This window comes from Trematomus bernacchii, unplaced genomic scaffold (assembly GCF_902827165.1).
Source record: "Trematomus bernacchii unplaced genomic scaffold, fTreBer1.1, whole genome shotgun sequence".
Classification (NCBI taxonomy): domain Eukaryota; kingdom Metazoa; phylum Chordata; class Actinopteri; order Perciformes; family Nototheniidae; genus Trematomus; species Trematomus bernacchii.
In genome coordinates, this window is record NW_022987793.1 from 141,795 (window position 1) to 164,294 (window position 22,500).

The window sequence follows — 22,500 nt, forward strand, 5'->3', positions numbered from 1 at the left end:
TCAAATAAAATGATATGATACTGATTGATTTAATGTATGTTCAATTTCAACAATCATCAACTCTGGAATCAATATGATCAGTATTATGCATTTTACAAAGAAAGTTTGCATTATGATTTTTATGAATTGTATAAATTGAACTTTGAAATCTGATTAAAAATTCACTTTTATTAAAGGTCCCATGACATGGCCATTTCTACTGATCATAGTTACATTGTTGAGTTCTACTAGAATAGATGTACATTGTTCAATGTTCCAAACTCACATTGGTTTCTCATACAGCATCTCTGTATAGTCTGTGTATTCACTCTCTGTCCTACACGGCTTGTTGGAGCTCCTGCCCCCCCACTCCCTGTGAGCCCAGTGGCCGTCTGCGAGACAGCGAGACCCAGCCCGAAACACACAGACACCCGCAGCCTGGCTGGGAGTTTGTGTGTGTGGTCCGCGGATTGGTCCAAACGTAACGGCTCCGCGGACCAATCTGCGGAGCCGTTACGTACCGTTACGTCACTATACCCAAATACGTCACTATACCCAAGAAGAAACAAATGGAAACAGAGAAATGTCCAGCGAGGCGTTCTGGGGCAGCAGAGACAGGTCTTCTCTGTGTTAGAGCTTTACTCTCTACAGGGTGCACTCTGAGGGTTTGTGACTCTGCAGACCGTTCACATGCAGAAGCTTCAGAACACAAGGGGACGGGTCAGAACCAGAAAAGCATGACATGGGACCTTTAATTTAATTGTGAAAACCCTCAAGAAATATTTGTTAAAATACTATTTAGAGATAATATAATACTTTTTTACTACAGTATATGTACTATGTTTTTGGTAGTGACCATTTTTGGTAGAGGAAGAACATTTCAATACAGTCGGTTGTATGAATGTAAAAATGTACGGTTCTTTTACTATGTGTAATTTAGATTCAGAAATATATATGGACAAAGTTTTGGGAAAAAAACTGTTCCAACCTGACTTTGAACCAATTCAGTAGAATGGCCCATTATACACAGATATAATATTCATTCAGTCCTCATGAAGTGTCAAGAGAACAGAAAGTATTTACATCTAGGTAAGGTGTTACCAAAGTTATAATACAGTAATATAACTATATTATAACCCTATATCTCTGTGTGTGTGTGTGTGTGTGTGTGTGTGTGTGTGTGTGTGTGTGTGTGTGTGTGTGTGTGTGTGTGTGTGTGTGTACCTGTAGAGCAGCAGAGGTTTTCATCAGCAGCACAGAGAGCAGCAGCAGCTTCATCATCATCATCATCATCATCATCCTCCTCCTCACACACACTGACTCCATCTGACTCCTCACACACTCTGACACTCCTCACACACACTCCTCACACACACTCCTGAAGCTCCTCCTCCTGAAATCTGCCGACTCAGCCTTTTAGAGAACGTCTGACGGTGACGCTCTCAATAAAGTTTTTAGTCTTTAATTTAAAGTAAAGTTATAATAGATCCTCCTGAGAAGGTGTTGTGTTAGTTAGAGAAATACATCAGAGCGTTTGAAGTTAAAAGAGAAATAAAAGGAGGACAGAGAGAGAGAGAGAGAGAGAGAGAGAGAGAGAGAGAGAGTGTGTGTGTGTGTGTGTGGGTGTGTGTGTGTGTGTTGTGTGTGTGTGTGTGTGTGTGTGTGTGTGTGTGTGTGTGTGTGTGTGTGTGTGTGTGTGTGTGTGTGAATAGCAGGACATCCTGGACAGTAAATAAAAGTATGTCCTGTCCTCTAACGTTTCCTGTCCCATTCTGCTCTGTCATCACACACATACACACACACACACACACACACACACACACACACACACACACACACACACACACACACACACACACACACACACACACATTGCTGAGTTGCTGAACTAACAGGACGGAGCTCATCACATGTTCCATCAGGACAACTTACAATAACACATTATATATTATATTTTCTCATTAGGCCTACATGGTTTAGTTGAATACTCGATTCTGTTTGGTCAATTCAGAACATGTGACACGTTAATCCAGTAGTACAGACCGCTGTTAAGGATTTATTGACCGTTGTTAAGGACGCTCACATCTGCAGAAAGAAGTCCGGTCGATTTCACTGTATACGTATATGTTTGCTTGTCTTTAGTTTTCTGTTGTCTCCCGTCTGAGAGCAACATGGAGGATTTATTTTAATATTCATTTTAATATATTTGGAGAGCACAGGATGAATGGTTAGTGACTGATGAGTCCCCAGTGAAGAAAATAAAAAGACAAGCGGGACAAGAAAACAGCGGAGAAGTAACGGGGCAGAAACCCTCCTTTTTACGCAGCGGTCCAGACACAGACATCAAACGGCGAGACATATTCAGTGTGCAGTTCCTTTGGCATTAGGGCAGGGGTATCTAGATCCTTCCCAGGGTCTGACATCATGGATTGAGCTACTTTTAAAGCAGCGATGTTTTCAAATCTGTAATCAAAATGCGAAACGCTATGGAAGCACTTCCTGCCGCGTTGCTACGTAGTTCAAACGGTAACAACGGACTATTTTTCTTAGCGGATGCACGTCATTTTAAATCAATACAACTATATTTTAAATCAATAAAAACATTTCTAATTTATAAAAGCATTTCAATTACTATTGGGAGTCATGTCGTTACTTTGTTGAGAATGTGGCCGTGTGAGAACTAAGGGATAAAGTGCAGAGACTTGGTCCTTATGAAGAACACCCTTCATGCAGATCCAGATCCCTCCGCTTCGCGTCGGGCTCCTGATCTGAAGGGTGTTCTTTTCCCCATAATGACCGCCTCGCTGCACATTATCCCTTACTTATTATATATTATATTTATATATTATAGGAAGCCCTGTGTCAGTATTCTCCTTTTTAACCTGTTAAGCCCTGAGCCTGTTTTTCAGGTCTCAGGCTCGAAAATGACATTCCCAGAACAAATGACCATATCTTCCCTTCTAAAAGGGTTAAATTAATAATCTTTTTTCTCAAAGTAATGATAAACCTGTGAGTTGGATGTAGAGAAGTCAGAATCAATATAGATGTTTTTTATTTTAAAGAAAATTCAGATTTTACTGTAAATTATAGTGTCCGTCCAAAAATTCTTTTTCACTTATAGTGAAAACTACCCTTGGATGATGGTAAGGTAGACTAAAAGCTTTAGGAATCCAAAGTACAACATATAATAAGTACCCTGTATCAAGATTGATGCAAAACAAGTGACATTTGACCTTTTTAGAGAGATTTAGCAAAAAGAACTCCACCTCTGAGATGATTTGGGTGGAAATGGGGGTTTTACCGTTTCTCTGGAACCCATTGGTCGATTTTGGTGATTGACATCTCTTTCTGACAGTTAGAGCCAATAGAATCAAAGGGGAATCTCCCCAATCACACACATGGTACAAAAAAAAGGTGGGGGCTTCGCGCATGCAGTTTTGCATCAGAGCGAACCTATCTCTAGCTCTGACATCTGGAAACGGAAAAGCAGGTTTAATGCTTATGGATTATCAGAAATCATTTCAAAGGGACACAGACACATTGGATTAACCTATGGATTAACTTCAGCAGCGTTTTTATCGTTTTAATGCCATTGAAGACCACATTTGACCAGACTACGACACAGGTAAGCCATGTTAGCGTTTTTAGCTACCTAGCGCCACATGTTTTGATGTCTGTTTTTGTTTATAAAGTCGCGAGTTCGTATCATAGAGTGATAATGTATGCACCCATCGATTCTGTGTCACCTCACGATGTGAAACGATGTGTTGGATGTGCAGAAAAGATAAATAATAAGGTTTTGTGAGTGATTTTCGGTGCAGTAAGGTGTTAGCATTTTTCGCTCGTTGCTAATTCAGAGGCTCAGCGTTAGCATTGTGTTTTTCTTTTTGAAAAATAAATTAAAATGATCAGTTAGATGAGTTTCTTCCCGTTACATGGATACAGTGGCGTTTTTATATGTACAAAAGTGGTGGGGCACAAAAAACGTAAATGTCTATATATAAGCTTCTGCAGTGACGTGCAGTGAGGTTCATGGCTGCTGAGGCACTGGCACTGACTCTTCAGGTTTACAAATATTATATTTTGACCTAAACCAAAATATAATATTATTTTCAAAAGCTTTTTTTTGTCTGATGCTTCGATTAATTTTAAACAGACAGTTCAACAAAAGGATACCCAAAAAATGTAATTTGATCATTTAAATATTGAATTGTTCTCTCTTAGTAAGATCCCATTTTCAATAAAATGGCGGTCTTACCTTGACTTGAAGATGAAGTCCATTTTCCTATCCTTCTGGACAAACATTTCTATTACTTTTTTGTAAAAGTCCTCCTTATCTTCTTGTAGTTTCAAAAGTCTATCATAAATCTAATCGATAGATTTATGATAAAAAAATTATAAAAGTAGGGTAGACATGTGGATGTTATCCGGCTAATCAAAACGTGCATTTATCTAACAGGTACGTTTCCCACAGATCTTATTTACAGCTATTTTCTAAAATCCTCTGGAGAAATCTCATTGCTTTTTTGTGCTTACTTCCTGGTTTTAGGACGCGTCACTGCAGCTCTCTCGTCTCCTCTTCACCACACTTTTCGCGGCACACGTACTTACAGCCAATCAGCTCTGAATGATTTGAGATGACGTATGGTGGGGATGGCAGCTCAGTGCCCCTCTGGTCATTATTTTTTTGCCACACACATTACATAGAAAAATACTCTGAGCATGCGCAGTGTAGTTTTTACAGTCACCGTTCACTTCACAGCGAGAGGAAGGGGCATGATCAGGTTTTGTCCCACATGGCTCTAAGCAGCTCAATAGGCACACACTGTGACTGTAGACACACTAATTAGAAGAACACAGACTAAAACAGCAATGTGCAGACGAATCAGATGATTAAACATGATCTTAAAATATATTTTATATATATATTTTTTTTTTTTTGCATTTTTGTAATCATTATTTGTAATACTTTCTGCTGACACTAGGTGGGGCTGTGCCTAATGACACCTGCCCCTAATGACCAGTCGCCACTGCATGGATATGACCAGTCGCCACTGCATGGATATAAAACATTCATAGTTTTATTAAATGAACATGCCCTCAGACACTGTTTCCTGCAAGATGTTGCGGCAGTGCCCCGGTACCGGGGTCTCTCGGGCTTAACAGGTTAACTAAAGTATATTATTACTATTATAGGAAAGTAAAACTATACTTACCTTCAAAACCTCTCTTAAAGAGCACCTTCGGGGGAAAGCATTGCAAAACTGGCCCCGGTAATGGTACAAATCTCAACCTGTCGTACAATGGACAGCTTCCCCCCCCCATCTATGTATATACTCGCATTTTAGACTCTGTTACTAACTGTATATCTGTAGACTTGGTATGTCTTAAATGTCCGGTTAGGATGTATTAGAACGAAATCTAAAATGAAAATTGTAAATAAGCCATCTGTATGTAAAAAACCACCTGTATGTAAATTGTAAATAAGCCATCTGTATGTCAAATATGTCTTATATGTCTTAAATGATATGATGAATTGGAAATGGGGGACCCTGATGTAAACAAGACGAAAGTCTTTCTCTGGTCTGCATCCCTTAACAATTGTATGTTTTGAGCTGTACTGTACTGTACCCAATATACAAGCTGTTAATAAACTTTTCAATCAATCAATCAATACTATATTTCAGATAAATGTGGTCCTTAAAGCTCCAGCAGTAAACACACACATTCAGCACATTCATGTATTAATAATATTATATTATGAGGCAAAAGTGGAGGAACTCCATCCTGAATGCTGAACCGTACAGCACGTTCAGCTCTGTGGGCTCTGATCACCGCATGGTCTCCATGAGGGTGCGACTGAGCCTCAGGGTCCCCAAGCCAAGCCCCAAGATCCGGCATGACTGGAAGGCATTCACAACCGACCCTGGCCCTTCAAACCAGGTAATACGGAGGAGGTTAGGAAGCGCTTTCGGCAGCTGGATAAGGAGAGCAGAGTCCAGCAGCGAATACAGGAGATTTGTTGTTGCAAACGAGGAGGCGACCAGGCTACGTGTGCCCGTGCTGGACAGAGCCAGAACCTCCCTACGGTCCAGACATCCGGAGGTCGTAGCGGCACGGGGTAGGGTGGAGGAAGCACGCCTCAACTTTGAGCGTGAACCAACCTTGGAGAGACGTGGGGTACTGAACGAAGCCAAACTGTTTCTCTTCAGTACCTACGACACCATCAAAGGGCAGGAACTGATGGAGAGTGTGCGAAAGAGTGCAGGCAGCGCAAAGTGAAAGGCAATATGGGGAGGCCTGGAGGGTCATCAATGAGATGACTGGGCAGAAGAGGACTAAGGAGGGACAGGTTGAGGGACACAGCCCCGAGGAGAGGGTGGCGACCTGGTTCAACCACTTCCAAAGCCTGCTGGGCACAACAGCGGATGGAGCTGAGGAAAGTATACCAGCATTCCTCCAGAACCTGCCAATCGACGATGGTCCCTTCACAGCCAGTGAGCTTGCCAGGGCGAAGTCCACATGAGAGAGAGGGCAAAAGTGCTGGGCCGGATGGCATACCCCCGGAGGTCTTAAAGAACTGTGATCTCGATGACCTAAAATGGTGGAATGAGCTCCCCATTGACATCAGGACAGCAGAAAGCTTACACATCTTCCGGCTCAGACTGAAAACTCATCTCTTTCGACTCCACTTTGAGCGATAGAATTACTAACCACTTATATACTAACTAGCCAGTTGAGTAGCACTTGAAATGTTTTGGCTCTATGAAACCTGATGTACTTATATGATTCTGTTTTCTTCTAGTTTGCATCTTCTTGGTCGAATGCACTTATTGTAAGTCGCTTTGGATAAAAGCGTCAGCTAAATGTAATGTAATGAGATGTAATGTGATGCTATGTAATTGTGATGTGAGTAATGTGATTGTGATGTGATTGTAATGTGATGCTATGTAATGTGATGTGATGTAATGTGATGTGATGTGATGTAATGTGATGTGATGTAATGTGATGTGATGTAATGTGATGTAATGTGATGTGATGTAATGTGATGTGATGTGATGTAATGTGATGTGATGTGATGTAATGGATGGGATGTAATGTGATGTGATGTAATGTGATGTGAATGTGATGTGATGTAATGTGATGTAATGTGATGTAATTGTGACGTGATGTAATGTGATGAATGTGATGCAATGTAATTGACGTGAGTGTAATGTGATGTGATGTAATGTGACGTGATGTAATGTGATGTAATGTAATGCTAATGTAATGTGATGTGATGTAATGTAATGTGATGTAATGTGATGTAATGTGACGTGATGTAATGTGATGTAATGTGATGCAATGTAATGTGACGTGATGTAATGTAATGTGATGTAATGTGATGTAATGTGACGTGATGTAATGTGATGTAATGTGATGCAATGTAATGTGACGTGATGTAATGTGATGTGATGTAATGTGACGTGATGTAATGTGATGTGATGTAATGTGACGTGATGTAATGTGATGTAATGTGATGTGATGTGATGTAATGTGATGTAATGTGATGTGATGTGATGTAATGTGATGTAATGTGATGTGATGTAATGTGATGTGATGTAATGTGACGTGATGTAATGTGATGTAATGTGATGTGATGTAATGTAATGAGATGTAATGTGATGCAATGTAATGTGACGTGATGTAATGTGATGCAATGTAATGTGACGTGATGTAATGTGATGTGATGTAATGTGACGTGATGTAATGTGATGTAATGTGATGTGATGTGATGTAATGTGATGTAATGTGATGTGATGTAATGTGATGTGATGTAATGTGACGTGATGTAATGTGATGTAATGTGATGTGATGTGATGTAATGTGATGTGATGTAATGTGATGTGATGTAATGTGATGTGATGTAATGTGACGTGATGTAATGCAATGTAATGTGACGTGATGTAATGTGATGTGATGTACCTGTAATGTGATGTGATGTAATGTGATGTGATATAATGTAATGCAATGTAATGTAATGTGATGTAATGTGATGTGATGTAATGTGATGTGATGTAATGTGATGTAATGTGATGTGATGTGATGTGATGTGATGTAATGTAATGTAATCTAATGTAATCTAATGTAATCTAATCTAATGTGATGTAATGTAATGTGATGTAATGTGATGTAATGTAATCTAATCTAATGTGATGTGATGTAATGTAATGTGACGTGATGTAATGTGATGTGATGTGATGTAATGTGATGTGATGTGATGTAATGTGATGTGATATAATGTGATGTAATGTAATGTGATGTGATGTAATGTGATGTAATGTGATGTAATGTAATGTAATCTAATGTGATGTGATGTGTAATGTAATGTAATCTAATGTAATGTGATGTGATGTAATGTAATCTAATGTAATCTAATCTAATGTGATGTAATGTGATGTAATGTGATGTAATGTAATCTAATCTAATGTGATGTGATGTAATGTAATGCAATGTGACGTGATGTAATGTGATGTGATGTGATGTAATGTAATGTGATGTGATATAATGTGATGTAATGTAATGTGATGTGATGTAATGTGATGTAATGTGATGTAATGTAATGTAATCTAATGTGATGTGATGTAATGTGATGTGATGTAATCTAATGTAATCTAATCTAATGTGATGTAATGTGATGTAATGTAATGTAATGTAATGTAATATAATGTGATGTAATGTGATGTAATGTGATGTAATGTGATGTAATGTAATGTGATGTAATGTGATGTAATGTGATCTAATGTAATCTAATCTAATGTGATGTAATGTGATGTAATGTGATGTGATGTGATGTAATGTAATGTAATCTAATGTGATGTAATGTGATGTAATGTGATGTAATGTAATCTAATGTAATCTAATCTAATGTGATGTAATGTGATGTAATGTGATGTAATGTAATGTAATATAATGTGATGTAATGTGATGTAATGTGATGTAATGTGATGTAATGTAATGTGATGTAATGTGATGTAATGTGATCTAATGTAATCTAATCTAATGTGATGTAATGTGATGTAATGTAATGTGATGTAATGTAATGTGATGTAATGTAATGTGATGTAATGTGATATAATGTGATGTAATGTGATGTAATGTAATGTGATGTGATATAATGTGATGTAATGTGATGTGATGTAATGTGATGTAATGTAATGTGATGTAATGTAATGTGATGTAATGTAATGTGATGTGATATAATGTGATGTAATGTGATGTGATGTAATGTAATGTAATGTAATGTAATGTGATGTAATGTAATGTGATATAATGTGATGTAATGTAATGTGATGTAATGTGATGTAATGTGATGTGATATAATGTGATGTAATGTGATGTAATGTAATGTGATGTGATATAATGTGATGTAATGTGATGTGATGTAATGTGATGTAATGTAATGTGATGTAATGTAATGTAATGTGATGTAATCTAATGTGATGTAATGTGATGTAATGTGATGTAATGTAATCTAATGTGATGTAATCTAATCTAATGTAATGTGATGTGATGTGATGTGATCTAATGTAATCTAATCTAATGTGATGTAATGTGATGTGATGTAATGTAATGCAATGTAATGTGACGTGATGTAATGTGATGTGATGTAATGTAATGTGATGTGATGTAATGTGATGTAATGTGATGTAATGTAATGTGATGTGATATAATGTGATGTAATGTGATGTGATGTAATGTGATGTAATGTAATGTGATGTAATGTAATGTAATGTGATGTAATCTAATGTGATGTAATGTGATGTAATGTGATGTAATGTAATCTAATCTAATGTGATGTAATCTAATCTAATGTAATGTGATGTGATGTGATGTGATCTAATGTAATCTAATCTAATGTGATGTAATGTGATGTGATGTGATGTAATGTAATGCAATGTAATGTGACGTGATGTAATGTGATGTGATGTAATGTAATGTGATGTGATATAATGTGATGTAATGTAATGTGATGTGATGTAATGTGATGTAATGTAATGTGATGTAATGTGATGTAATGTAATGTGATGTAATGTGATGTGATATAATGTGATGTAATGTAATGTGATGTAATGTGATGTAATGTAATGTGATGTAATGTGATGTAATCTAATGTGATGTGATGTGATGTAATGTGATGTGATGTAATGTGATGTGATCTAATGTAATCTAATCTAATGTGATGTAATGTGATGTGATGTAATCTAATGTAATGTAATGCAATGTGACGTGATGTGATGTAATGTGATGTGATATAATGTGATGTAATGTGATGTAATGTAATCTAATGTGATGTGATATAATGTGATGTGATGTAATCTAATGTGATGTAATGTGATCTAATCTAATCTAATGTGATGTAATGTAATGTGATGTAATGTAATCTAATGTGATGTGATCTAATGTAATCTAATCTAATGTGATGTAATGTGATGTGATGTAATGTGATGTAATGTAATGCAATGTAATGTGACGTGATGTAATGTGATGTAATGTGATGTGATATAATGTGATGTAATCTAATGTGATGTAATATGATGTGATGTAATGTAATCTAATGTGATGTAATGTAATATGATGTGATGTAATGTGATGTAATGTAATCTAATGTGATGTAATGTAATCTAATGTGATGTAATGTAATCTAATGTAATCTAATCTAATGTGATGTAATGTGATGTAATCTAATGTAATCTAATCTAATGTGATGTAATGTGATGTAATCTAATGTAATCTAATCTAATGTGATGACCTAGAAATACGAATATTTTTAAACATTATATTTTTCAAATGTATGTTTATATTGTTTAAAAAATGGTATTTGCCAATTTAAACTTTTTATTTATTTATCTGTTTATTTCCCATATTTAACAAGTAAATGATAGTCTGTGACGTCTCTGTCCTCCTCTGTCCTCCTCCGTCCTCCTCCGTCCTCCAGGGGGCAGCAGAGCCTCAAACAGGTGATGCTCAGGTACAATCAATACAATACATCAAACATAAATAATGTTTATTGGAAAAACAAAATACAAAATCATATTATTTCTCAGACTCTTTATAAATACAAAAACACATTTTAAATATTAAATCCTGAATGTGTTTCACTTTCCCTTTAAACTCACAGTCTGCAGAAAAAAGAGAATTAAAAAAACTGGAGAAAGAAAATCAGATTCAAGGAGAAATGATCCGTTTGTCTTCAGATGTGTTCCTGTCCTCATGTCCAGGTGTGTTCCTGTCCTCATGTCCAGGTGTGTTCCTGTCCTCATGTCCAGGTGTCTTCCTGTCCTCATGTCCAGGTGTCTTCCTGTCCTCATGTCCAGGTGCCTTCCTGTCCTCATGTCCCAGGTGCCTTCCTGTCCTCATGTCCAGGTGTCTTCCTGTCCTCATGTCCAGGTGTCTTCCTGTCCTCATGTCCAGGTGCCTTCCTGTCCTCATGTCCAGGTGCATTCCTGTCCTCATGTCCAGGTGTCTTCCTGTCCTCATGTCCAGGTGTCTTCCTGTCCTCATGTCCAGGTGCCTTCCTGTCCTCATGTCCAGGTGCATTCCTGTCCTCATGTCCAGGTGTATTCCTGTCCTCATGTCCAGGTGTATTCCTGTCCTCATGTCCAGGTGTATTCCTGTCCTCATGTCCAGGTGTATTCCTGTCCTCATGTCCAGGTGTATTCCTGTCCTCATGTCCAGGTGTATTCCTGTCCTCATGTCCAGGTGTATTCCTGTCCTCATGTCCAGGTGTTCCTGTCCTCATGTCCAGGTGTTCCTGTCCTCATGTCCAGGTGTATTCCTGTCCTCATGTCCAGGTGTTCCTGTCCTCATGTCCAGGTGTTCCTGTCCTCATGTCCAGGTGTATTCCTGTCCTCATGTCCAGGTGTATTCCTGTCCTCATGTCCAGGTGTTCCTGTCCTCATGTCCAGGTGTTCCTGTCCTCATGTCCAGGTGTGTTCCTGTCCTCATGTCCAGGTGTTCCTGTCCTCATGTCCAGGTGTATTCCTGTCCTCATGTCCAGGTTTATTCCTGTCCTCGTGTCCAGGTGTGGTGTGTCCTTGTCTTTATTTGCAGGTGTGTCCCTGTGTGTGTCCCTGTGTGTGTCCCTGTCCTATTTGCAGGTGTGCATGTCGTTCATGCTCTCGCAGCGGTGGCAGTGGACGTAGCAGCACCAGACGAACTTGCACTCGCAGCGCTGCACGAGTCTCACCAGGTGCGTGTTGTAGCCTCGCCCGCAGCACAGCAGGACGCAGCTGTCCGAGCCGGAGGACGTGCGGTTGCAGCGCCGGCCTCGAGTGCCTGCCACGCCGCGCCGCACGTCCTCCAGGCAGTAGTTGGGGGACTTGTTGATGAAGACGAGCTGCTGAGCGTCCACCGGGGGGCGCCGCTGCTCCTTCCTCCTCGATTTCTTCTTGGACCGGTCGGACACCTGGACGCTGCACTCGTACCGCTCCTTCAGGTAAACGCCGACGCGCTCGAACGGCGCTACCGTCTTCCAGCACGTCTTCACGGCGCAGGACCCCGAGACGCCGTGACAGCGACAGTGAGTCGACATCGTGCGGACGATCGCCTGACAGAAGAAGAAGAACCTGATCAGGTATATACATGCATTTACACTGTGGAAAGCACAGCATTCAAACTGTGGAGATGAACCATTTTCACAGTTGAAAATGCACGATAATATAATACAAGACATAAAAAACAACTATAATAAATGTGCAAAATAAACACCATTATACAGTCGAAACTGTACAAATGCATCATTTATACTGTGAATAATGATACTGGCAAAAATACATAACCTGTAGACATTTAAGCAGAGGAAATGCACCCTTAAACTCTAGAAAAGATGAAAGAATACCGTTAATGCTCTGGAAAACACCAGCCTACGATGTTTGACCTCTGCAGGTATAGAACCTGGTTGTTTGACCTCTGGAGGTATAGAACCTGGTTCCTTTGGTCTCACCTGCCGCCCCGCCTCACTGTTGTGCATGTAGGCGCTGCTCTGCGTGAATCCTCCTCTGACGCTCGTCGTGTTTCTGACGGTCCCGTCGATGAACCTGCGGCTGAACCAGATCCCGTACTGGATGTGGTCGGAGCAGCCGCCCCAGTGCCAGCCCTCCTGCGGAGACCCACCCCCCTGTGGAGACCCGCCCCCCTGCAGAGACACGCCCCCCTGTGGAAACCCGCCCCCCTGCAGAGACACGGCCCCCTGCGGAGCTCCGCCTCCTCTCAGCCGCGCGTCGCAGCCGCACTCCGTCATGTTGCCCTGACTGCAGGCCCGGGTCACGGCGTGGACCAGACCCGCCGCCAGAACCGCCTGCAGGAACGCCGTCTCTTTTGATCCTGCAGAGACACATCGTCAGATTCAGGTTCAGGTTCAGGAGGAAGAGGCAAAAACACTTCAATATCAAATCAAAGACTCGTCCATTCCAACGAATCCCAAGACAAGCCCAACCAGTTCCAAGTCAAATCCTGAGTCAAACCGTCCCAGAGTCAGGACCAACAAGTCCTGTGTCGAGACCAATAAGTTCGGTGTCGAGACATAAGTCCTGTGTCAATACCAACAAGTCCTGTGTCAATACCAACAAGTCCTGTGTCGAGACCAACAAGTCCTGTGTCGAGACCAACAAGTCCTGTGTCGAGACCAACAAGTCCTGTGTCGAGACCAACAAGTCCTGTGTCGATACCAATAAGTTCTGTGTCAAGACCAACAAGTCCTGTGTCAAGACCAACAAGTCCTGTCAAGACCAACAAGTCCTGTCAAGACCAACAAGTCCTGTGTCAATACCAACAAGTCCTGTGTCAAGACCAACAAGTCCTGTCAAGACCAACAAGTCCTGTGTCAATACCAACAAGTCCTGTGTCAATACCAACAAGTCCTGTGTCGAGACCAACAAGTCCTGTGTCGAGACCAACAAGTCCTGTGTCGAGACCAACAAGTTCTGTGTCAATACCAACAAGTCCTGTGTCAATACCAACAAGTCCTGTGTCAAGACCAATAAGTTCTGTGTCAATACCAACAAGTCCTGTGTCAATACCAACAAGTCCTGTGTCAAGACCAATAAGTTCTGTGTCAATACCAACAAGTCCTGTGTCAATACCAACAAGTCCTGTGTCAAGACCAACAATTCCTGTGTCAAGACCAACAAGTCCTGTCAAGACCAACAAGTCCTGTGTCGGTGTCGAGACCAACAAGTCCTGTGTCGAGACCAACAAGTCCTGTGTCAAGACCAACAAGTCCTGTCAAGACCAACAAGTCCTGTGTCAAGACCAACAAGTCCTGTGTCAAGACCAACAAGTCCTGTGTCAAGACCAACAAGTCCTGTCAAGACCAACAAGTCCTGTGTCGGTGTCGAGACCAACAAGTCCTGTGTCGAGACCAACAAGTCCTGTGTCAAGACCAACAAGTCCTGTCAAGACCAACAAGTCCTGTGTCAAGACCAACAAGTCCTGTGTCAAGACCAACAAGTCCTGTGTCAAGACCAACAAGTCCTGTCAAGACCAACAAGTCCAAAATCAAGAAAAACCAGTTCCAGGTAAGACCCGATAAGGTCCCAGTCAGACCAAAAAGTTCGGTCCAATGAGGCACAAGTCAAGTCAAACAAGTTACAAGTCAAGAACAAAAGCTCAGAGTTCAATTAGTCCTGGTTTAACTCTAACAAATTCCAAATGAATCTATATATCCGGTCCGGGTTAATATCAGGAAAAGGACACTTCAAGTCCTCTGAATGTCTCTCTACCTTTCTCACCAGAAGAACATGTTTAGAGATGTTTATTGTTGACTGATCTTTGTTTAGTTCTCTAAGCTCTGATCTACACAAACCATCTTTAATATATGTTTTAAACTCAGCAATCTCTCAGTAGAAAGTGCAGTGTTTTCCTCCTCCTGTCTGCAGATCAATGAACTCTCACATGCTTCTAATGTCCTGATTCAAAACATGTGATTGACCCAGTTAGGAGAAATATTCAGTACATCTCAACATCACATTAAAATGCTTCCATAACCCTGCCCCCCCGCTCTGTCACTCACATGAAGATAATCTGCCCGGCGACAGATATAATTAAAGCTCTGCAGTCATGAGACTCAGCATCTCCCCATTCAAAAGTCCCTCTGGAAAACCAGCATTTTAAATCCTCATCATTATATTTAAAAAACTCTCGAGTGCTACAAGTAACGAGTCTAACGAGTGCTTGATTAGTTTAGTACTTTGGTAAGTACGTCAGTAGTAAGTGAGTAAACACCTAAATAACAAGACAAAGGCTCAGCTGAGTGCAGGCGCAGGGCTTTAATAAGCTGAGTCTAGTCCAGAGTCAAGAAAAACAAGTCCCAAGTCAAATCCAGTTACCCATCCAGCTCCCACTCAAGTCCAGGTGAGGTCCAACCAGTTCAGAGTCAAATCAACGAGTTCAGAGTCAAATCAACGAGTTCAGAGTCAAGTCAACGAGTTCAGAGTCATTTCCTGAGTCAACAAGCTTGCATTCAATACCAACAAGTCCCAAGTCCATACGAACTCATTGACTCGAGTTTAGAGTCGAGTCAACAAGTTCAGAGTCAAACAAAGAAAGTGTTTTAGGATTAATTCTGGTAGACTAAAGACTCTCTCTTTTGTTAATGAGGTATGTGTTAATGAGGTATGTGATGTATGTGCTAATGAGGTATGTGTTAATGAGGTATGTGTTAATGAGGTATGTGAGGTATGTGCTAATGAGGTATGTGTTAATGAGGTATGTGTTAATGAGGTATGTGTAGGTATGTGCTAATGAGGTATGTGTTAATGAGGTAGTGATGTATGTGCTAATGAGGTATGTGTAATGAGGTATGTGTTAATGAGGGTATGTGATGCTATGTGCTAATGAGGTATGTGCTAATGAGGTATGTGTTTAATGAGGTATGGTGAGGTCTGTGCTATGAGGTATGTGTAATGAGGTATGTGTTAATGAGGTATGTGAGGTATGTGTTAATGAGGTATGTGTTAATGAGGTATGTGAGGTATGTGTTAATGAGGTATGTGTTAATGAGGTATGTGAGGTATGTTTTAATGGATATGTGTTAGTGAGGTATGTGTTAATGGAGTATGTGAGGTATGTGTTAATGAAGTATGTGAGGTATGTGTTAATGAGGTATGTGAGGTATGTTTTAATGGAGTATTTGTTAATGAGGTATGTGAGGTATGTGTTAATGATGTATGTTTTAATGGAGTATGTGAGGTATGTGTTAATGAGGTATGTTTTAATGGAGTATGTAAGGTATGTGTTAATGAGGTATGTGTTAATGAGGTGTTTTAATGGAGTATGTGAGGTATGTGTTAATGAAGTATGTGTGTTAATGAGGTATGTGTTAATGAGGTGTTTTAATGGAGTATGTGAGGTATCTGTTAATGAGGTATGTGTTAATGAGGTATGTGAGGTATGTGTTAATGAGGTATGTGTTCATGAGGTATGTTTTAATGGAGTATGTGAGGTATGTGTTAATGAGGTATGTGTTCATGATGTATGTGTTAATGGGGTACGTGTTAATGAGGTATGTTTTAATGGAGTATGTGAGGTATGTGTTAATGAGGTATGTGTTAATGACGTATGTGTTAATGAGGTATGTGTTAACGAGGTATGCAGCCCCGCCCCCTCACCGCTGGTCATCTCGTGCCCAAACACCGGGGGCTCTTTGCGGACGGAGCAGTTCCAGCGCTCGTGTCTGAACTGGCTCTGGCACTCTGAGACGGCGAGTCGGGCTCCTTCCTGAACGCTGGGCATGAGGAGCGGCTGCTTCCTGCAGAGGTCCCGCTGCCGGGGGCTCAGCGGGGGGGCAGAGCAGCTAGGCCTCTCCGGAGAACCCAGGGAGGAGACACCCAGAGACCTGGAGGAACCCAAACACATCAGAATACTGAAGGAACCCAAACACTTCTCAGTTATTATGCTCCAAACATCTGGAACAAACTCCCAGAAACCTGCAGGTCCTTTTAAATCCAGGCTGAAGACTTTCCTTTTTGTCGCTGCTTTTAATTGAAATATTCACATCTTAAACTGTTTCACACCTTCCCCCCCGTACCGGGCGGATAAAACGCGTCATTTGCAGGAACAACGTCTAAGGAATCTTAATATTGAATAAAACTATGAATGTGTTATATCCATGTAACGGGAAGAAACTCAGCTAACTGATCTTTTTAATTTTTTTTTTCAAAAAAAACCCACAATGCTAGCACTCAGCCTCTGAATTAGCCTCGATCGAAAAAACGTAACCTACAAAGGCACTTAAACTCACTCATAACTCCCTTATTACTTATCCTAGATGCACAGCCAACCACTCGTTTTTGGTGTCCTGGAGACACTGAATCTAACGGTGCCCACCTCAACACTCAGTGATAAACATTCGCGACGCTATAAACGAAAGCGTACATCATCACATGTGGAGCTAAGAAGCTAAACACGTAAATATGGCTTACCTTGGTCAAAAGTGGTCTTCAATGGCATTAAAACGATAAAAAAACGATGCTGCAGTTAATCCATAGGTTCATCCTATGTGTCTGTGCCTTCTTTGAAATTATTTCTGATAATCCATAAGCAATACAACTGCGTTTTAGTTTCCAAACTCCAGAAGGAGACATTCCTCCACTTTGGTTTCGTTTTCCACACGCGAAGCGCCCACATTTTTTCTTTACAACGTGTGTGGGTGTGGGCCTCCCCCTTCGATTCTATTGGCTCTAACGGTCACAAGGGTATGTCAACCAACCAAATCGAGCAAGGGGGGCCAGAGATAGGTCAAATCCACCCAAATGACCCCAGATGGCCCAGTTTTTGGCTAAATCTCTCTAAAAAGGTCAAATTTCACTTGTTTTGCATCAATCTTGATACAGGGTACTTATTATATGTTGTACTTTGGATTCCTAAAGCTTTTAGTCTACTAACCCATCATCCAAGGGTAGTTTTCACTATCTGTAAAAAATAATTTTTGGACGGACACTATAATTTACAGTTTTTTACTATGTAAAATCTGAATTTTCTTTAAAATAAAAAACATCTATATTGATTCTGACACTTCTACATCCAACTCACAGGTTTATCATTACTTTGAGAAAAGATTATTAATTTAACCCTTTTAGAAGGGAAGATATGGTCATTTGTTCTGGGAATGTCATTTTCGAGCCTGAGACCTGAGAAACAGGCTCAGAGTGGAACAGGTTAAAATCCACTGTAACTTTTATTCATGTATTTTTTCTTTTAATGTTTATTTGATTATCTTTGCTTTTTAATGACTGTTTTTGAATGCCATTTTCTTAATGTCTTTCATTGTTGTAAACGTCTTTGAATTGCCTTGTGTTGAAAGGTGCTATATAAACTTGCCTCTAAACGAAGAACAATCACTTTAAGGATTATATGGAGGGAGAAATATCTCTAAATTAAAGCATGAAATAATAAATGATCAGAATATTAGGCATTATAAGACAGATTTCAAATCACTTTAAAATTCAGCATTTATATCAGAATTACATGTTATATTAAAGTGATTTGAACGTACATTCATAATTTTTAATGATTATATGGAGGACGAAAAATCTAAATAATAAACAAATGCAGAAAAAAAGAAATATAGAAATAAAGAAATGTGTTTTAAACCCATTCTGAAATACAGAAATGTGTTTTAACCCATTCTGAAATACAGAAATGTGTTTTAAAAATAACCCATTCTGAAATACAGAAATGTGTTTTAAACCCAGTCTGAAATACAGAAATGTGTTTTAACCCATTCTGAAATACAGAAATGTGTTTTAACCCATTCTGAAATACAGAAATGTGTTTTAACCCATTCTGAAATACAGAAATGTGTTTTAACCCATTCTGAAATACAGAAATGTGTTTTAACCCATTCTGAAATACAGAAATGTGTTTTAACCCATTCTGAAATACAGAAATAAATGTATAAATACAAATAAAAATATTAAATAATGAAAAAGGACATTTATAATAATCTTAAATCCAATTCTACATTTTTGTATGATAATGAAATAAGAGATCCTTTAATTCAGCAGTTATTTATTTATAGATGTATTTGTTAATTGATATTTAAAACTGTTTTGTCCTCCATAAATTATAAGATCAAGAGAGATTTTAATAAATGATTTTATTTTACAGAAGAAAAGGGAGATTTTCGCTGCTTTTTCTACATCTAGACCACATTAGACCAGGTCCTGATCTAAAACCACTAGACCTAGACTCATCAAATCTGGACTGGATTATCCCAGAGAGGCTCAACATTCTTTATAACACCGTTTGAGATTTGTGAAACCTTTATTCTATTTGTGAAAATACAATGTATTCAAAAATACATTGTTAGAACTTCTAAAAAGTACTCTTACTCAAACCACTAAAATAATGTAAATGAAGCAAAAGGCTCCTGAAATGCTTTCACATGTACCCACCAGTGTGACGCTGCCTTGCTGGGGTCCCAGTATCTTTAAACTGCTTGGGATGACGGCTACTAATGAGCACTGCACATGATATATATATTTGCAGTGGCGTTTTTATATGTACAAAAGTGGTGGGGCACAAAAAACGTAGATGTCTATATATAAGCTTCTGCAGTGACGTGCAGTGAGGTTCATGGCTGCTGAGGCACTGGCACTGACTCTTCAGGTTTACAAATATTATATTTTGACCTAAACCAAAATATAATATTATTTTCAAAAGCTTTTTTTGTCTGATGCTTCGATTAATTTTAAACAGACAGTTCAACAAAAGGATACCCAAAAAATGTCATTTTATCATTTAAATATTGAATTGTTCTCTCTTAGTAAGACCGCCATTTTCAATCAAATGGCGGTCTTACCTTGACTTGAAGATGAAGTCCATTTTCCTATCCTTCTGGACAAACATTTCTATATCTTTTTTGTAAAAGTCCTCCTTATCTTCTTGTAGTTTCAAAAGTCTATCATAAATCTAATCCATAGATTTATGATAAAAAAATTATATAAGTAGGGTAGACATGTGGATGTTATCCGGCTGAACAAAACTTGCATTTATCTAACAGGTACGTTTCCCACAGATCTTATTTACAGCTATTTTCTAAAATCCTCTGGAGAAATCTCATTGCTTTTTTGTGCTTACTTCCTGGTTTTAGGACGCGTCACTGCAGCTCTCTCGTCTCCTCTTCACCACACTTTTCGCGGCACACGTACTTACAGCCAATCAGCTCTGAATGATGTGAGATGATGTATGGTGGGGATGGCAGCTCAGTGCCCCTCTGGTGTTTTTTTTTTTGCCACAAACATTACATTGAAAAATACTCTGAGCATGCGCAGTGTAGTTTTTACAGTCACCGTTCACTTCACAGCGAGAGGAAGGGGCATGATCAGGTTTTGTCCCACATGGCTCAAAACGGCACTGTAGACACTAATTAGAAGAACACAGACTAAAACAGCAATGCACAGACGAATCAGATGATTAAACATGACTTTAAAATATATTTTATATTTTTTTTTATATCTTTTTTTGCATCTCTTTCCATTTTTTGTAATCATTATGTGTAATACTTTCTGCTGACACTAGGTGGGGCTGTGCCCCTGCTCTGTGTATCCGAACCTGCCCCTAATGACCAGTCGCCACTGTATATTTGGAATGCTTTATTGATTGAAGTGGGGGCTGCATTTTGAATTCTTAAACAAGTTATGCTTGTCAGACTGTGGCATGACCTTTGCAACACAAATATAATAAAGTGAGCATGTTTAGCAAGTTTTGATATTGTTGCTGCTGTTTATACTTTTTTTGACATAGAAAAACTATGATTACTAATGTACATATAGCTTTACACTGGTATGATCTGGAACTGTGACCGGCTCTGAAAGACTCCAATCCACTTCTGCACTTATAAAGGGAAACAATGGCCTTAATGAGTCCAACTGGTCACAAAAAACAAACATTTTTAGATGTGTAGGGTTTTAGATCAGGACCTGGTCTAATGTGGTCTAGATGCGAAAAAAGCACTGAAATCTCCCTTTTTTAAATTTTCACAAATAGAATTAAGGTTTCACAAATCTCAAACTGTGTTATAAAGAATGTTTAGACTCTCTGGGATAATCCAGTCCAAATAAATCGTCTATGCAGCGATTTAAGAGGTTCACACACGGAGGAGTGTTCGCTCAGCGCTGTAAATTAAATGTCCCTTAACTTTCCCCTTAACTGCCGAATCGGAAGCTCTGAATCGGAAGCCAACTTCAGCGTCGTCCAAGGTCATTGTATTTCATAAAGAGACAGTTATTTATTTCTGCAAATTAAAAGAGTTTTGGGCTTTTTATTTCTTTATTTCACCGCTGAATAAAACTGTTATTCATATGAAAAGTTGGTATATTATTTATGAGGTTTATTAACCCGAATTAAGGGATAAGATCATTCTAAATATGGAGTTAAATAAGATGAGATGGATGTTTATTTATCACCGTGGGGTTTGGTTTCATTCCCGCTGATAATGACCACAATAATCAGGTCATTAATACACAGACACTTTTAGTCCTGCTATTAAAAGACCCGTTTGGTTTTCATTTAAAGAAGTGTGTATTTAATTACACATTATTACATCTCACTGATATCACATTTTATTCATTATTATTTATGAGCTTTATTAACACGAATAACGGGATGAAATCAGTCTAAAGAGGAAGATAACAATAAGAGGAGTGTTTACCGAGAGGAAAACACGGAGTTAAATCCCGGAGTTTTGGGGAGAAAAGTCCTTATTTATCTATATTTTAATGACATGTTAAATGTTATTGTGGTTCGTATTAAGGGCCTGTAGTGGAGAGAGCCGCTTTCGGGACTATCGGGTCTGCGTGAATCCATCTGTCCGTCGGGAAGCGGTTATTCAAATATTAAGATATTACAAAACAGCTGATTTTACCCCCCGCTGTTTCCCTCTGTGTTTTAATGAGAGGAAATACTGTTAATGGTTTTAGGAGCTCGCGGATCTAAAGCACGCGTGTCAAACTCAAGGCCCGGGGGCCAAATCAGGCCCGTGGTGGATTTAATTTCGGCCCGCAGGATAATTTCTAATTACTATTAGATCACACCTTCACTCCATCCTGAGGGTCTCCTCAGCTCAGAGCCTGAGCCCAAACATTGATGACCTTGCACCCGAGATGAGATGCCAAGTGTCTGAGCTAGCATCACAGAGCAGCACACTGAGTTCACATGTTTCCTTCTGCACTTTGAGGGGAATAGTTTTCTTGAAGCTGTTGTTGGCCTGTGGGAAAATGTACTCATAAGAAATGACTCAGAAAAGCCATGAGAAATGAATGCAACTGATTATTTAATGTTTCATGTTGTTTTTAGAGGGCAATAATTTAAGCTTAGTTAGTTCCAGGTTTAATATGTGCAATAAGTTCATTTCAACAAGTTCTGCAATAAACATAGAACCAGTCCGGACCCCCACTGGCACCGGTTTCTTAATGTTGGCCCACTGTGCATTAGAGTTTGACCCCCCTGGTCTAAAGGTTCTCTAAAGGTTCTCTAAAG

General features: G+C 39.4%; 3 protein-coding genes across 3 annotated transcripts in view; all 3 read right to left on the bottom strand.

The window, feature by feature from the left end:
- The window catches only part of stab2 (stabilin 2), a 64,675-nt gene extending 63,376 nt beyond the window's left edge, over positions 1-1,299 (bottom strand). Inside the window, exon 1 of the mRNA XM_034149825.1 lies at positions 1,204-1,299. Coding sequence (XP_034005716.1) covers positions 1,204-1,278 — 75 coding nt within the window. The 5' untranslated portion in view covers positions 1,279-1,299. The remainder of the gene's footprint in view (positions 1-1,203) is intronic.
- Positions 1,300-11,350: 10,051 nt separating this feature from the next.
- On the bottom strand, positions 11,351-12,097 carry LOC117497810 (immunoglobulin G-binding protein A-like). The gene has a single exon (XM_034149826.1). The coding sequence runs from the start codon at positions 11,759-11,761 to the stop codon at positions 11,351-11,353; it is 411 nt and encodes a 136-aa protein (XP_034005717.1). The 5' UTR covers positions 11,762-12,097.
- Positions 12,097-22,500, bottom strand: part of wnt16 (wingless-type MMTV integration site family, member 16) — an 11,787-nt gene continuing 1,383 nt past the window's right edge. Inside the window, exons 3-6 of the mRNA XM_034149812.1 lie at positions 16,629-16,855; positions 13,205-13,344; positions 12,965-13,120; positions 12,097-12,568 (exon numbers count right to left, since the gene is read on the bottom strand). Of these exons, the coding sequence (XP_034005703.1) occupies positions 12,110-12,568; positions 12,965-13,120; positions 13,205-13,344; positions 16,629-16,855 (982 nt within the window). The 3' untranslated portion in view covers positions 12,097-12,109. The remainder of the gene's footprint in view (positions 12,569-12,964; positions 13,121-13,204; positions 13,345-16,628; positions 16,856-22,500) is intronic.